The 17,577-nt window shown below is 40.4% G+C and overlaps 1 protein-coding gene across 1 annotated transcript in view; it reads right to left on the bottom strand.

The window, feature by feature from the left end:
• Positions 1–17,577, bottom strand: part of ZC2HC1B (zinc finger C2HC-type containing 1B) — a 65,641-nt gene that overhangs the window by 18,120 nt on the left and 29,944 nt on the right. Inside the window, exons 5-6 of the mRNA XM_065543499.2 lie at positions 13,593–13,732; positions 8,762–8,870 (exon numbers count right to left, since the gene is read on the bottom strand). Coding sequence (XP_065399571.1) covers positions 8,762–8,870; positions 13,593–13,732 — 249 coding nt within the window. The remainder of the gene's footprint in view (positions 1–8,761; positions 8,871–13,592; positions 13,733–17,577) is intronic.

The raw sequence follows: 17,577 nt of genomic DNA, 5'->3' as shown, positions 1-17,577 counted from the left end.
TGTGGGCTTTGGAAAGTCAAAACGGTCCAGACGAGGAAGGGTTTCCCTAGAAGTGCAACACAGCAGCTTTGCCAGATCATGGCCAGACTGCTTCTTCGTCACTGGGTAGAACCTTCCAGCTGGACCCTCCAGCCATGCCTGCCTGCACATATTAGAGACAGAGCTCTGATCTCTCCCTGGGATGAAGTGCCCAGAGGAGGGGAGGGCTGTCACCTGGGTTGGTTGGATGACTTAGCCCTTCTGGCCTTTGGGTTTTGTAGAGGCCAAGTTGACAAGGGCAGAGGCAGTTCATCACCACAGCACAGCTGTTTTGTTGAGGTATGGCCAGACTGCTTCTTTAAGCAAGACCCTGATCCACTCCTCCTTGTGGGGCAGGCACTCCCAGTCAGGTCCCACCCACAGTGGCCTCCGGTCACCCTGGCCTGTGTTATCCCTGGGACAAAGTGTCTGAAGGGTGGGGCAGGCTGCCAACTTGGCCATTTGGCTTCTCAGCTTGTCCAGCCTGTGGGCCTTGGAGAGCCCAAACAGATCAGGGACTGAAGGGATCTCCAATACAGCATAGCTGCTCTATCAAAAGCAGACTGCTTCTTTAAGAGGGTTCCTGATCCTGACTGGGTAGGACCTCCCAACAGGAGTCTTCAGCCACCTCCTACAGGCAAATTTGGGCCAGCAATAGGTCAAGACCCCTGGGACAGAGCTTCCAGAGGAAAAAGTTGGCTGCCATCTTTGCTATTTCACAGGCTTCACAGGTGATACCTCAAGGTACCGAAAAAAAAAAAAAAAAGAAAACTAAGGTTTAGAGTGGATCCCCAGCAAACCATAGCAGCCCTATGGAAGAGTTGCCAGACTGTTAAAAGAAAAACAAATAGAAAACAACAACGAAACCCATCCAAAGATCAGCAGCATAAAAAATCAAAGGTAGATAAACTCACTAAGATGAGAGAGAATCAATGCAAAAACACTGAAAACTCAAAAAGCCAGAGTGCCCCTTTTCCTTAAAATGACTACAACACCTCTCCAGCAAGGGCTCAGAACTGGGCTGGGCTGAGATGGTTGAAATGACAGAAGTAGGTTTCAGAAGGTGGGTAATAAACTTCACTGAGATAAAAAAGCGTGTTGTAAACCAATGCAAAGAAGCTAAGAATCACGATAAAATAATACAGGAGCTGAGAGCCAAAATAGCCAGTTTAAAGGGAAACATAACTAATCTGTTAGAGCTGAAAAGCACACTACAGGATTTCACAATGCAATCACAAATATTAATAGCAGAATAGACCAAGTGGAAGAAAAAATCTCAGAGTAAGAAAGAATCTCAGAGCTTGAAGACTATCTTTCTGAAATAAGACAGGCTGACAAGAATAGAGAAAAAAGAATGAAATAAATGAACAAAACCTCTGAGAAATATGGGATTATGTAAAGAGACCAAATCTACAACTGATTGGTGTACCTGAAAGAGACAAAGAGAATGGAACCAAGTTGGAAAACACACTTTAGGATATAATCCAGAACTTCCCCAACCTAGCAAGACAGGCCAATATTCAAATTCAGGAAATACAGTGAACCCCAGTAAAATACTCTGTGAGAAGAGAGATCATCCCCAAGACCTATAATAATCAGATTCTCCAAGATTGAAATGAAAGAAAATATATCTAAAGAACTCTTCACCCCAAAACAACAGAATATACATTATTCTCATTGCCACATGGCACTTAACTCTAAAATTGATCACATAATCAGAAGTAAAACACTCCTCAGCAAAAGCAAAAGAGCTGAAATCCTAACAACCAGTCTCTCAGACCACAGCACAATCAAATTAGAACTCAAGGTTAAGAAATTCACTCAAAACCACACCACATCACATGGAAACTGAACAACTCAAGATTAAGAAATTCATTCAAAACCACACCACTACATGGAAACTGAACACTACATGGAACCTGCTCCTGAATGACTTGCGAGCAAATAATGAAATTAAGGCAGAAATCAAGTTCTTTGAAACTAATGAGAACAAAGACACAATGTACCAGAATCTCTGGGTTGCAGCTAAAGCAGTGTTAAGAGGGAAATTTATAGCACTAAAATGCCCACACCAAAAAGCTAGAAAGATCTCAAATTGACAACTCTTTTTTTTTTTTTTTTTTTTTGAGACGGAGTCTTGCGCTGTGGCCCAGGCTGGAGTGCAGTGACCGGATCTCGGCCCACTGCAAGCTCCGCCTCCCGGGTTCATGCCATTCTCCTGCCTCAGCCTCCCGAGTAGCTGGGACTACAGGCGCCTGCCACCTCGCCCGGCTAGGTTTTTTTTTGTATTTTTCAGTAGAGACGGGGTTTCACCGTGTTAGCCAGGATGGTCTCGATCTCCTGACCTCGTGATCCGCCCGTCTCGGCCTCCCAAAGTGCTGGGATTACAGGCTTGAGCCACCGCGCCCGGCCTTCAAATTGACAACTTAACTACTAAAAGAGCTAGGAAACCAAGAGCAAACAAACCCAAAGCTAGTAGAAGACAAGAAATAATCAAGATCAGAGCTAAACTGAAGAAAGTAAAAACACAAAAAAAAAACCTTCAAAAAATCAAAGAATCCAATAACTGTTTTTTTAAGATTAATAAGATAGATAGACTGCTAACTAGACTGATAAAGAGGGAGAGAAGATTTAAATAAACACAATCAGAAATGATAAGGGGGATATCACTACTGATCCCACAGAGATACAAACAACCATCTGAGAATACTATAAACAACCCTATGCACATAAACTAGAAATTCTAGAAGAAAATTCCTGGACACATACATCCTCCCAAGACTGAACAGGGAAGAAACAGAATGCCTGAACAGAACAATAACAAGTTCTGAAATCGAGGCAGAAATAAATAGCCTACCAGTCAAAAAAAAAAAGCCCAGGACCAGATAGATTTACAGATGAATTCCACTAAAGGTACAAAGAAGAGCTGGTACTATTTCTACTGAAACTATTTCAAAAAATTGAAAAGGAGGGAATCTTCCCTAACGCATTTTTTTTTTTCTTTTTTGAGATGGAGTCTCACTCTGTCACCCAGGCTGGAGTGCAGTGGGTCAATCTCAGCTCACTGCAACCTCTGCCTCCCAGGTTCATGTGACTCTCATGCCTCAGCCTCCTGAGTAGCTGGGATTACAGGAGCCCACCACCAAAACCTGTCAGAGATACACCAACAACAACAAAAACTTCAGGTCAATACCATTGATGAACATCAATGCAAAAATCCTCAACAAAATACTGGCAAACCAAATCCAGCAGCACATCAAAAAACTTATCCACTACAATTAAGTAGGCTTCATCCCTGGGATGCAAGGTTGGTTCAATGTACACAAATCAATAAATGTGATACATTACACAAACAGATCTAAAGATATGATTATCTCAATAGATGCAGAAAGGACCTTCAATAAAACTCAACATCCCTTTATATAAAAAACTCTCAATAAACTATGTATTAAAGGAACACATTTCAAAATAATAAGTGCCATATATGACAAACCCACAGCATATATCACACTGATTTGGCAAAAGCTGGAAGCATTCTCCTTGAAAACTGGCACAAGACAAAGAGGCCCTCTCTCACCACTCCTGTTCAATATAGTATTGGAAGTTCTGTCCAGGGCAATCAGGCAAAAGAAAGAAAGAGGATTCCAATAGGAAGAGAGGAAGTCAAACTATCTTTATTTGCAGATGACATGATCCTATATCTAGAAAACCCCATTGTCTCAGGTCAAAAGCTTCTTAAGTTGGTAAGCAACTTCAGCAAAGTCTCAAAATACAAAATCAATGTGCAAAAATTGCTAGCATTCCCATATACAAACAATAGGCAAGCTGAGAGCCAAATCATGAGTGAACCTCCATTCACAATTGGCACAGAAAGAATAAAATGCCCAGGAATACAGCTAACAAGGGAAGTGAAGAATCTCTTCAAAGAGAACTATAAACTACTGCTCAAAGAAATCAGAGATGACACAAACAAATGGAAAAATATACCATGCTCATGAATAGGAAGAATCAATATCATGAAAATTGACATACTACCTAAAGCAATTTATAGATGCAATGCAATTTCCATTAAACTACCACTGACATTCTTCACAGAATTAGAAAAAAACTATTTTAAAATTTATATGAAATCAAAACAGAGCCCAGATAGTCAAGACAACCCTAAGCAAAAGGAACAAAACTGGAGCCATCACGCTACCCAACTTCAAACTACACTATAAGACTACAGTAACCAAAACAGTATTACACAAGTACAAAAAGACTCAGAGACCAATGGAACAGAATAGAGAAGCCAGAAACAAGTTTGTACACCTAAAACCATCTGATCTTCAAAAAACGTGACAAAAACAAGCAATGGGGAAAGAATTATTTATTTAATAAATGGTGCTGCTATAACAGGCCAGCCATATGCAGCAAATTGAAACTAGACTCCTTCCCTATACCATCTGCAAAAATCAACTCAAGATGTATTAAGGACTTAAATGTAAAGCCCCAAAACTATAAAAACCATAGAAGAAAATCTAGGCAATACCATTCAGAACATAGGCATGGGCAAAGATTTCATGATGAAGACACCAAAAGCAATTGCGACAAATGCAAAAATTGACAAATGGGGTCTAGTTAAACTAAAGAGCTTCTGCACTGTGAAAGAAACTATCATCAGAGTGAACAATTTACAGAATGGGAGAAAATGTTTGCAATCTATCCATCTGACAAAGATCTAATATGTAGCATCTACAAGGAACTTACACAAATTTAAAAGATAAAAACAACTTCATTAAAATGTAAGCCAAGGACATAAACAGGCACTTCTCAAAAGAAGACATACATGTAGCCAACAAACATATGAAAAAAGCTCAACTACACTTAACATAAGAGAAATGTAAATCAAAACCACAATGAGATACCATCTTACACCAATCAGAATAGCTATTATTAAAAAGTTAAAAAATAACAGATGCTGGCAAGGTTGTGGAGAAAAAGGAACAGTTTTACACTGTTGGTGGAACTGTAAATTAGTTTGACCATTGTGGAAGACAGTGTGGTGATTCCTCAAAGATCTAGAGGCAGAAATACCATTTGACCCAGCAATCCCATTACTGAATATATACCCAAAGGAATATAAATCATTCTATTATAAAGATACATGCACATGTATTTTCATTGTAGCACTATTCACAATAGCAAAGACATGGAATCAACCTAAATGTCTATCAATGGTAGACTGGATAAAGCAAATGTGGTACATATGCACCATGGAATACTATGCAGCCATAAAAAGGAATGAGATGGTGTCCTTTGCTGGGACATGAATGGAGCTGGAGGCCATTATCTTCCACAAATTAATGCAGGAACAGAAAACCAAATCCCACATGTTCTCACTTATAAGTGGGAGCTGGATAATGAGAAAACATGGACACACGCTGGGGAACAACACACACTGAGGCCTGTTGGAGAATGGGGGAAGGAGGGAGATCATGAAGAAGAATAGCTCATGGATGCTTGGCTTAATACCTAGGTGACGGGATGATCTGTGCAGCAAATCACCATAGCCCATGTTTACCTATGTAATAAACCTGCACATCCTGCACATGTACCCCTGAACTTAAAAAGAAAACCATTAGCTTGATAGACTAATTTAAAAAAAAAGAGAGGGGCCAGGCACAGTGGCTAACGCCTGTAATCCCAGCACTTTGCAAGGCCAAGACAGGCAGATCACTTGAGGCCAGAATTTCAAGACCAGCCTAGCTAACACGGCAAAACTCTGTCTCTATTAAAAATACAAAAATTAGCCAGGTGTGGTGGTGTGTGTCTGTGGTCCCAGCTACTGGAGAAGCTGAGACAGGAGAATCGCCTGAACCCAGGAGATGGAGGTTGCAGTAAGCTAAGATTTCGCCACTGCAATTCAGCCTTGGCAACAAAGTGAGGCTCTCTCTCAAAAAAAAAAAAAAAAAAAAAAAGTTAAAATTTAAAAAGAGAAAACACACAAATTACTAAAATCAGAAATGAAAGTGGAGATATAACTACCAATGCTATAGAAATAAAAAAGGATTTCATGAAAGTATTATGAAAAAATATATACCAAAAAATCGGATAACCTAGATGAAATGGATGAATTCCTAAAAAACAAAACACCTACCTACAGTAAATCATGAACGAATAGAATATTTCAAAGACTTATAACTAGTAAGGAGATAGAATTAATAATAAAAAATCTTATGACATTAAAATGCTCCAGACCTGAGAGCTTCACTGGTAAATTCTACCAAACATTTAAAGAAGAACTAATACCAAACCTTCTCAAACTTTTCCCAAACATATTAAGAAGTAGGAACATTCCTAATTCATTCCATAAGGCCAAGGGTACCCTGACTTCAAAGACACTATAAGAAAAATACATCCCTTACGAACATTAATGCAAAAATCCTCAATAAAATACTAACCAATCAAGTTCAGTAGCATCTTAAAAGGATTATACACCATGACCATGTGAGATTTGTTCCTGGGATACAGGGATGGTTCAACACATGAAAATTGATCAATGTACACTACATTTACAGAATAAAGGACAAAAAATACATCACCAACTCAATTGATGCATAAAAAAGCATTTGAGAAAATTCAACACCCTTTCATGATAAAAAAAAAAAAAAAAACACCAACAAACAGGACATAAATAAACAGAAATATATTAGATGTTCATGGATTTGAAGACTTACTATTGTTAAGCTGTCCATACTAAACAAAGCAATCTACAGATTCAGTGCAATCACTGTTAAAATCTCAATGATGTTTCTTGCAGAAATAAAAAAGCCCAACCTAAAATTCACATGGAATCTCAAGGGATCCCAAATAGCCAAAGCAATCTTGGCTGTATCTTGGAGGACTCATAGTTCCTTATGTCACTACTTACTAAAAGCTATAGTAATCAAGGAAATGTAATACTGGCATAAAGACAGACATATAAACCAAGAACAGAGTCCAGAAATAAAACCTTGTTTACATGGTCAAATGATTTTTGACAAGGGTGCAAGACCATTGGTTGAATGGGGAAATTGGACATCCACATTCGAAAGAATGAAGCTGGACCATTACCTAACACCATATATTAAAAATTAACTCAAAATGGATCAAAGACCTAAAATATAAGATCTAAAGCTAGCCTTAGCTTAGACAAAAACATAGGAGTAAACCTCTCTGACCCTGGATTAGGCAAAGATTAATCCAATTTCTTGGATTTCTTGGTCACCAGAGGCAACCAAAGAAAAATAGACAAATTGGACTTCACGAAAATTTTAAAAATTTATGAATCAGGAGAATATCAACATAGTGAGAACTCATCTCTATGAAAAATTTAAAAATTATCTGGGCATGGTGGCACATGCCTATAGTCCTAGGTACTTGGGAGGCTGAGGTGGGAGGGTCACTTGAGCCTGGGAGGTTGAAGTTGCAGTGAGCTATGATTGTGCCACTGTACTCCAGCCTGGGCAACAGTGACCCTGTCTCAAAATCAAACAAACAAACACACACACACATACACAAGAATATCAACAGAGTAAAAACGGCAACCCATGAAATAGGAAATAAAAGAATATTTATAAACCATATGGCTGATAAGGGATTAATATCCAGAATACATAAAGAATTCCTAAAAGTCAACAACAAAAACAACTAATTACACTGGTGATTAAGTTAGCAAAAACCAAAACAACAAAAACAATTCAAAAATGGGCAAAGGACTTGAACAGACATTTTTTCAACGAATATATACAAATGATCAATAAGCACTTGAAAAGAGGCTTAACCTCACAAATCATTAGAGATATGCAAATTAAAACTAAAATGAGATACCACCTCATCCCCATTAGGATGGCTCCTATGGTTCTGCCTTGCTGCTACTTTGAAGAAATTACAGTCAGCCTCTGTTCCCATGGGTTCCACATCTGCAGATTTAACAACTACAGATGGAGAACATTTAAAAATAAATAAATAAATAAAACACAACTGTACCAATAATAAAAAATAATACAACAATTTTAATATAGCATAACAACTACTTACATAGTATTTATATTGCCTTAGGTATTATAAGTAATCTGGAGATGATTTAGTGTATACAGGAGGATGTGCCTAGGTTATATACAAATTCTACACCATTTTATATCAGGAACTTGAACATCTCAGGTTTTGGTATCCACTAGGGCCCTGGGACCAATTCCCTGTGGATACCGAGGGATGACTGTACAGAAATTCTTGACTTATGATAGTTTGACATAAGATTTTTCAACTTTACATGAGTTAATTGGGGTGTTAAATGCATTTTTAAAAATCATATTTCTATTTACAATGGGCTTATCAGGACATAGCCCCATCATACATTGAGGAGGATCTGTATTTATTTCTAGAGAAGAAACTTTCCCTTTATTTTCAACACAAACATAAGACACATGGTCTTCTCCTGTTTTCAATCTCTTCAATTTTACTAGACCAGAGAACAATGGTTCTAGACTCCCATTGCAATAATAGAATTTGACTTGTACATTGTGAAAGTTGTGTAATCCTGATAAATTAAGAAATACTCCCTTTTGGCAAATAAGCTTTAACCTCTACTCCAAATATCTTTGCATCCAGAAGCAACAGTGAATGTCTTAGAGCCTTTGCAGACTACCGGTGAATCCCAGACCCAATAGTGATCTCCTCTGACCCCCATCATTTGAGAGCTGAAATGCACTCTCTGACTCACCGGACTTGGTTGGGACTTCACTTGTGGCCACCTGGGCCCTGTTCTGCAGCAAAGCTCCCACGGCACTGGTAACAGTTGGTTCTTTTTTTGGACCCATCTGAGCCCTACCCTACAGAGAGAGAAAGAAAGAGAGACAAAGAGAACACCTTCTGTAATCTCAGGTACCACATAGGAGGTACAGTTGTTCCCACTTCACCAGCAGCAGACTGGCATCATCTGCAGGGACTCCCTGAATCCAGGAGAAGGGGACAGACACACACCCTGCACTTCAGTTAGCCTAGTTCTTGTCCTCCCAGCTGGTGCTCAAAGCCATATCTGGGTTTTGAAGCTTCCCTTCCATAATGAAGCCCTTGGGGTTGTTAGTGGTATATTCATCCTATAAAATTAGTTGTATGGAGACATAAGAAATCACTTCATGTCAATAAAGGTTAAAGAACATTTTATTTTTTTCATTACAGTTGAAGACAGTTTTGTTTTGTTTTGTTTTAACATGAACAGAGAAGAAAAACAGATTGGCAGGCAACAAATGTTTTAAGCATGAAATTACAACATCCCTATACCATCCCCCTCCCTGCAGAGCAGCAGCCGCAGAATAGTTATATTAAAACGAAATAAGGACCAAAAGGTTTCTCACATGCTCCTTTCACCTTGTCACTGATCCCACCTCCAGTTCCATGGAAACTGCAGTATAAAGATAACCTGTTACCCCAAGTGAGAATTCTCACTTGGGTAAGAATGGCTGAGAGACTATAACACACAGCTCATCCCCATTCACACAAATAAAGCTATTTTTAGAGGCCCATATTGGTCTCTTTTGGTTAAGGGTATGACACATTTTAAAAGCTGATTATGTTTAAAATAGAAACATATTTCGGCTGTGTTGTTAACAGCCCTTCAAAACTGAAACAACCCCTCCTTTCCTGTTCCATTTTTGAGTAAGCCTCACTATTAGACAAGGCCCCAAAGTGGTGAAGCTGGCACAAAGGAAACAAATACGGCTGTTCAGATATACTCTACAGTGAGTGAAGGAATTCACAAAGCAAGCAATTTTTCTTCTGTGTTCCCAATCACCACTCAGCTCTGGAAAACAAGGAGAGGAATGGGGCCAAGTCACTGGTTACACTGACAGCCAGCTGGCCTTCTTCAGGAATAAAAACACTTCCGTTTGCTGCTTTCCTGTACTCTCCTTGGCCCCACTAAAGCTGACCAACTATGGAGACCGGTAAGAGGAACCATTTGCAGAAAGGTAACTCACCCTTTACTGCTTTACAGAATGTAGGTAGACTTATACAAAGAAACTTTTCCATAATTAGGCTGTAATCAAGCCCAAAGTAGTCATATTCCTCCAAAGGTGTGGTGCCAATCGTATCAACTAGAAAAGGCTACTGGAGAAGGGGAGGGTGGGGTAATGTAGAGAGAGGAAAGGAGGAGCCCCTATGTGCAAGACACTGAACTGGGTCCTTCACTTATCTTTAAGTCCCCCAACAACTCAGCAAGGCACACATGATTAACCCCATTTGACAGATTAAAGTGAATCTCAAAGAATTTAAGTAAATCAGCCAAGTTTACTTAAATTATAGAATTAAAATTCAAACCCTGGCCGGGCACGGGGGCTCATGCCTGTAATCCCAGCACTTTGGGAGACAAAGGCAGGCGAATCACCTGAGGTCAGGAGTTCAAGACCAGCCTGGCCAACATGGTGAAATCTCGTCTCTACTAAAATTACAAAAATTAGCCAGGCATGGTGGTGGGCACCCATAATCCCGCTACTTGGAAGGCTGGGGCACAAGAATTGCTTGAACCCGGGAGGCAGAGTTTCCAGTGAGCTGAGATCGCACTGCTGCATTCCAACCTGGGCAACAGAGTGAGACTCCATCTCAAGAAAAAAAAAAAAAGAAATTCAAACCCTGACTACTGAATGTAGAATCCTGGCTTTTTCTACATTGCACTTCTTCCCATGCTATCTCAGATGTCAAGACTGAATCTAAGCCAGGTGTGGTGGCTCATGCCTGTCATCCCAGCACTTTGGGAGGCTGAGGCAAGCAGATCACTCGAGGTCAGGAGTTCATGACCAGCCTGGCCAACATGGTGAAACTCCGTCTCTTCTAAAAATACAAAAATTATCTGGGAGTGGTGGTGGGTGACTGTAATCCCAGCTACTTGGGAGGCTGAGGCAGGAGAATCGCTTGAACCTGGGAGGCGGAGTTTGCAGTGAGCCGAGATTGCACCACTGCACTCCAGCCTGGGTGACAGAGTGAGACTCTGTCTCAAAAACAAAAGTAAAAAACAAAACTGAATCTATAAAACTGTATTTATCATACCCACTGCCCCTCAACACAAATATGTCCTCCCTCCTGTGTTCTATTATCTACAGAGATTGTCTTCCTATCTCTCCAGGCTCTGGAGCTGAAAACCTTATTGTCAACTCTGATCCCCTCTTTTATCCTATGTCTAATCATTTTCTCAGTCTCACCAATTATTTCTTAGATTCTCCCTCCCACACACCCTATTAATCTTCCTAATCTAGGCCCTCATTTTTTCCCTGTTGTGGTGGGTCCTACTTGGTCTCCCATTAATCCATGCGGAACAGTAGTTGCAAAAGTGACCTTCCTTAAAAGCCAGTTCCATGTCACTCCAGCCTCCACTGTTCACCCAACCCACACTGCCTGCAGGATGACACATGAGGCCAATTGGACAGAAAGGCCAAGAAACTCCATCGTCAGAGAGAACAGAAGGCAGTGAATAGCAGGAGGAAGAGATGGGATGGCAAAGTACAAAGGAGGACTGCCTGACTTCCTGAGGACTTTCCAGTTCCTGCTTCCAGGCCCTCAGGTCTGGCTGTCCTTGATTTTAGGGTGTCTCTTCAATCAATTCCTCTTTTCTTCCTCTCTCAACTGACTTGAGTTAAAGCCTTTCTAGATCTGGCTGCCTATCTTGCCTGTCCCTGTCCTTCCTTCCCTCCTTCCTTCCTTCCTTCCTTCCTTCTTTCCTTCCTTCCTTCCTTCCTTCCTTCCTTCCTTCCTTCCTTCCTTCCTTCCTTCCTTCCTTCCCTCCTTCCTTCCTTCCTTCCTCCCTCCCTCCCTCCCTTCCTTCCTTCCTTTTCTTTCTTTTCTTTCTTTCTCTCTATTTTTTTGAGACAGAGTTTCACTCTTGTTGCCCAGGCTGGAGTGTAATGGCATGATCTCGGCTCACCACAACCTCCGTCTCCCAGGTTCAACTGATTCTCCTGCCTCAGCCTCACAAGTAGCTGGGATTACAGGCATGTGCCACCACGCACAGCTAATTTTATATTTTTAGTAGAGACGGGGTTTCTCCATGTTGGTCAGGCTGGTCTCAAACTCCCTACCTCAGGTGATCTGCCCACCTCGGCCTCCCAAAGTGCTGGGATTACAGGCATGAGCCACCACATCTGGCATCCTGTACCTCTTTCATAGGTACTGTATGCTTTAGCCCCCCAGATGGGTGCCTCAGGCCACAAGCTGGATGTTTTGTGCATAAAGTGCTTCCCAACCCCAACTCTAGGCTGGTGAACCCATTTTGATATTTAAGGGCAAAACGTTTGCTTGCCTTTGAAGACTTCCAGGAATTGCAGTGACTTCTTCTTCCATAGCTCTCCTATATATGCCAACTGTACCAGCTCCAAGTCCTCCTCCATCTTTCAATGACAAATTCTTGATCAACCAGTAGCTAGCACAGTTTCTGGTACATGTGTGATAGTCAATAACTCTCTAATGCTTATGGGAATAGAGCTCATGATCCACAGTCTGTGGGATCCGCTTTTGTTGGAAAGGGTCCCACCCCATTAGATACCGGATTTAACCAGAAGCTTTCTAAACAGGCTGCAGGGGCCAGGCACGATGGCTCACAGCTGTAGTCCTAGCACTTTGGGAGGCCAAAGAGGGCAGATCGCTTGGGCCCAGGAGTTCGAGACCAGCCTGAGCAACACAGTGAGACCCCATCTCTACTAAAAATACAAAAAATTAGCCAGACGTGGTGCCATGCACCTGTAGTTTCAGCTACTCAGGAGGCTGAGGTAGAAGGAGCACCTGCACCTGGGAGGTCAAAGCTGCAATAAGCCATGATTATACCATTGCACTCCAGCCTGGGCAACAGAGTGAGACCCTGTCTCAAAAATAAACAGTCTGTATACACTTAAAGTATTCAAACCAACTTTTCATGGCATCTAAGCATGTCTATGAAACGAATAGTTTTTATGCTATATTGTAGGTATGTACCTGAGACCTTTGATGTGTATGGTGCTGTTTGCTGGCTCCAGTTCTATGGTTTATAAATCTACTGTCTTCCACTTCAGGTTGTTATTTTACTGATTTGCACCTAATTATAACAGCTGCTTCCATTCTTTCACATATCCCTTTAACTTGCTGATTCTGTGACTTTAAATAAAAGGTGAAGACCCCTCCTCTACAGAGCAAAACATATGACCTGTGGGGAAGTTGCCTTGGGACAGCCTGTCCCACTCAGGCAGTTTCACTTTAGATTCGTAATTCTTTTCTGGATGGTTAAGGTTGATACCTACTGTTTGATAAAGAGTTTTGCCATAATACTATAGAAACACTATATATTCAAGTCTTCACCCAAAGAAGCTACAAATACTTTAGAAATGTTTTTTTCTACAACACCCAAAGGTGCCATTAGCTGGAAAGCATTCTCCTTCAAAAGAAGTCAGCTCCCATAGGGATGAGCAATGGTCATCAGTTCTCTTCACCCTTACACTTCTTAGGATGGGTAATTGAGGTTCTCTAGGGAATTCTACCTGCTCACCCCAGGCATGCAAGGGCACAAGAGCCAACACCTGGGGAGAGATAGTTACCTGAGCTCTGGATGTCAATTTGGCTGCTGTCTGAGCTGGATTAAAGACTCGGCGAGAAGACTGATCCTTGCAGAAATTAATATGTCGCTCGGCTGCGGTTTCATTAAACCTCCTCATACAATATGGGCATTGAATATAATCTGAATGTAAAGATAACAAATGGCAATTAACATTTCAAAAACAACTACAGAATTATAGAGTGAACTACATTAAGTGAAATAAGGATATTATGGCTCATGCCAGTAATCCCAGCACTTTGTGAGGGTGAGGTGAGTGGATTGTTTGAGCCCAGGAGTTTGAGACCAGCCTGGGCAACATAGCAAAACCCTGTCCCTACAAAAAATTAGCCAGGTGTGGTGGTGTGTGCCTGTGGTTCCAGCCACTCGAGAGGATAGCTTGAGCCCAGAAGGTCAATGCTGCAGTCAGCTGTGATCATGCACCGCACTGCAGCCTGGGCAACAAAACAAGACACTATTTCAAATACGTAAATAAATAAATAAATATATAAGTAATGATATGAACTCTGCTCCAACATGAAAGAACAAGGTCCCAAACTCCCAAAGGGGGAGACATGCAGGGCTCAACTAAAGGACATGGCAGGGAAAAATGTCACAGCCTGTGCATTCATTTCAAGTATGTGCCCTTGAAATGTTTAAGTGATGTACTTTTCCAGAAAAACAAAGAAGATTATACTTAAGAACTTCCCAATTAAATGAATTATTTAGTAAATCCTGTGTAAAGAAAGTAGTTCTAGAAACACAGAATGTTAATATTGATGGCACAGAAGGGCATAGAATATTCAAAACCTAGGTTGTAGTGCTGGGTGGGTCTTACAGAAGTTACGGAGTTACAGAGGGAGATGGGATGTTTCAAAATGGGGGTTTGGGAGATGTGAACGGAAGTCAATGGGACTGTGTCACTGGCAGAAAGACATACTGCTTTTGCAGTGGCTAGAATTTTTTTTCACTTAACTACTAAGTGAGCAGGCTATATTCAGGAAGGAGATAGTAATAGGATAAAAGGTGAGGACTCAAAAAATAGAAAAGGGAGAAAAGGAGGGATGATAGGAAAGTTCACCAAAAACAGCTTCAGCTTCCAGAGATGCAATGGCCCAGGCAGCTCCTCTCGGCCTCAGGTTCTCTGTGGTTCTGTATAATATCTTTTTGTCTAAATTCTTCTTTCATTTGCAATTACCAGACATAATTGGCTAGTGAGAGAAATGAGAACTGGGAGAGAGCCAAGATCTTCTTAGAACGTGGAGCTGCTCATAGCAAAACTAGGTTGGCACCTACCCCTCTAAATCAAGCAGAGATTGATGTTTGCTTTGTTTTGTTTTAGGTACCTTAAAGGGATAACATACTAGATATCAGCAACATAAAATAATCCCCCCCCGCACCCCAAGAAGGTTGTGAAACTGCATCAACCTCAAACTCAGTGTAGAACTTGTGTTAGTGTATAGTCAAAATTCCTACATGTGTGAATGGATATTTCATGAAAGGATATTAAGAATTTTTTGTAAGCCACCTTTTAAAGCAGTTTGGGGAGTTTTCTATTTGAACAAATCATTTCCTAAAATGTATATTCATAAAATGTAACAATTGTTAAGCACTTACAAATTATCTGGTAACCTTATCCTTTATTTCTTACTCCATCCAGAAGGCAGTACCTCATCATTATTTAATACTGATTGAGCATCTACTTGGTGACAGGTGCTGTCTTACACCTGGGGATGCAATGTCTCTGAAATCAAGGAGTAAGCATTCTAGTACAGAAACAAATAAATAAAAGTTTCACACGGAGATAAATGCTTTGAAAAAAAACAGAACAGGACAGCACTGGAAAATGATAAAAAGCCCAGTGCTAGAGCTTGCCTGAGTGGTTTTGAGCCTGAGTTCTTTACTTGCTATCTGTGTGAACGCAGGCAAGTTACCCAACCTCTTTAAGCTTCCATTTTCCCAGCACCTACATATCACCCGTTTCATCAGGTTGTTGTGAAAGTTAACTATGATAACCCACATAAAGGCTTGGCACAGTGGGCAGGGTGGAATATACTAAATGTTTTATAAATGCTAGCTATTGCTATACGGAAACAGGTTCAGCAAGGTTATGTTTCCAACTACCAAAATAGAAGTGAAACTGCCTAGGAAAAAAGTACAATAGAAAGTGCCATTATCATTCAGAATTCATTTACAATAGTTTAGAAGAACCATCTAGAACATGGCTCTCAGCTTGGTGGTTATTTCTTCAATTTTGCCAGCTGGAAATCGAAGTCTTACATAAGAAATGCCGCAACCATAAACCCTACTCACATTAGGCAAAGACAATGATCATGGCAATACTGAGTAGCTTCCTTAATCCCACTTGCTCATTCACTCACTGCCACCCTTCTGTGTGTTTGGTACTACATATCACCATGGAGACAGCAGTTGAAGTCTATTTCTCTGCCAATGAAAATCTCAGAGATGACTAGGCAAACAGACAATTACTGCTTGGTGGGATAAACTGTAGAAGAGGAGGCACTAAGGCCTCTGGGAACCTACAGAAGGAATGTAAGTCCCCACCAGAGGGGCAGAGAGCAGGCAGGAGAGGGTCCTGTGGCTGAGAATTCAAGGTTGCTGATTCTATTTATGTTGAACTTCACATACTTTAAGAATTGTTGTGTTTTCTGCAACAATAATCTGAACCCAGCATGACCGCGTTATTTGTTCTACTGTCAGTTCAATCGGAGTCACCTCTCTTCCTCTATCAATAATGTTTTCAGAAAATCACCACGTCCTATTTATTTCGATAGGTAATGATTTTAAAAGTCAGAGTACAAATGAATTCTTATGAGGAATATGGTGGCCAGATCTCACAGAAAAGTGGAAAACCAAGCATTATTTTAAAATGCCAACATTGTGCTGTATATCCATGTCTATGTAGCTATATAAAATGGTAACTGAATGTCCCAGGTCTCACAGAAAAATAACAATTATAAATATTCTATATCACTGTCCCCATAAACTGTCACAGTATCTGAGAAATTTAAATCATTGACAGGCTTAGCTAAGTCACTAAAAAGCAGAATATAGGCATGTCTCAAAAACTGAATCATGAAAATAGGGAAACATGCTGAGGAAAAAAGGGAAATTACTGGCACATTCATGCATGTTAGGCCATGTTATATATAATTCTAGTTATATGTATATAAATTCTCTCATACTGGCTGGGCACAGTGGCTCATGCCTGTAATCCCAGCACTTCGGAGGGCCGAGGTGGGTGGATCACCTGAGGTCAGGGGTTCAAGATCAGCCTGACCAATATGATGAAATCTTGTCTCTACTAAAAATACAGAAATTAGCTGGGCATGTTGATGGGTGCCTGTAATCCCAGCTACTCAGGAGGCTGAGACAGGAGAACTGCTTGAACCTGGGAGGTGGAGTTTGCAGTGAGCTGAGATCCTACCATTACACTCCAGCCTGGGCAACAAGAGCGAAACTCCATCTCAAAAAAAAAAAAAAAAAAAAAAAAAGAAGGAAAAACAACAACAACAACAGCAAATAAATTCTCTAGTACTTAAGCCTGAGAATTCTGGGCTAATATAAAATCTCTGCACAAACAAAATCATCCAATTGTGGTGAAAATATTGGGAGTGCATATAATCATTTGGTTTGTTGCATAAAATTATGTAAAGGGCACAAGAAAGAAGTTCATTATAAAATGACATGTTAGCATAGAAATATAAAGAAAAGAAAAATAAATTGAACATTTGGTGAGGCCTTACAAAAGGAATTTTTTTTTGGAGAAACAATAATCCCCACATTTTAGATCCAACTTGGATCTAACTTGGATCCAAGTTGGATCTAAAATGTGAGAGAAATTCACACAGCAGGACATCTGACATGGTTTCACTTATTCAATTAAAGAACCATAAGGTAGCCATCAATGCTGTAGCTTCTGATCTTAAAATGAATATATTTCTCATAAAAGATGTTTTTTGTTATAT

Source organism: Macaca fascicularis, chromosome 4 (genome assembly GCF_037993035.2).
Source record: "Macaca fascicularis isolate 582-1 chromosome 4, T2T-MFA8v1.1".
Lineage (NCBI taxonomy): Eukaryota > Metazoa > Chordata > Mammalia > Primates > Cercopithecidae > Macaca > Macaca fascicularis.
This window is presented reverse-complemented; position numbering and strand designations above follow the sequence as displayed.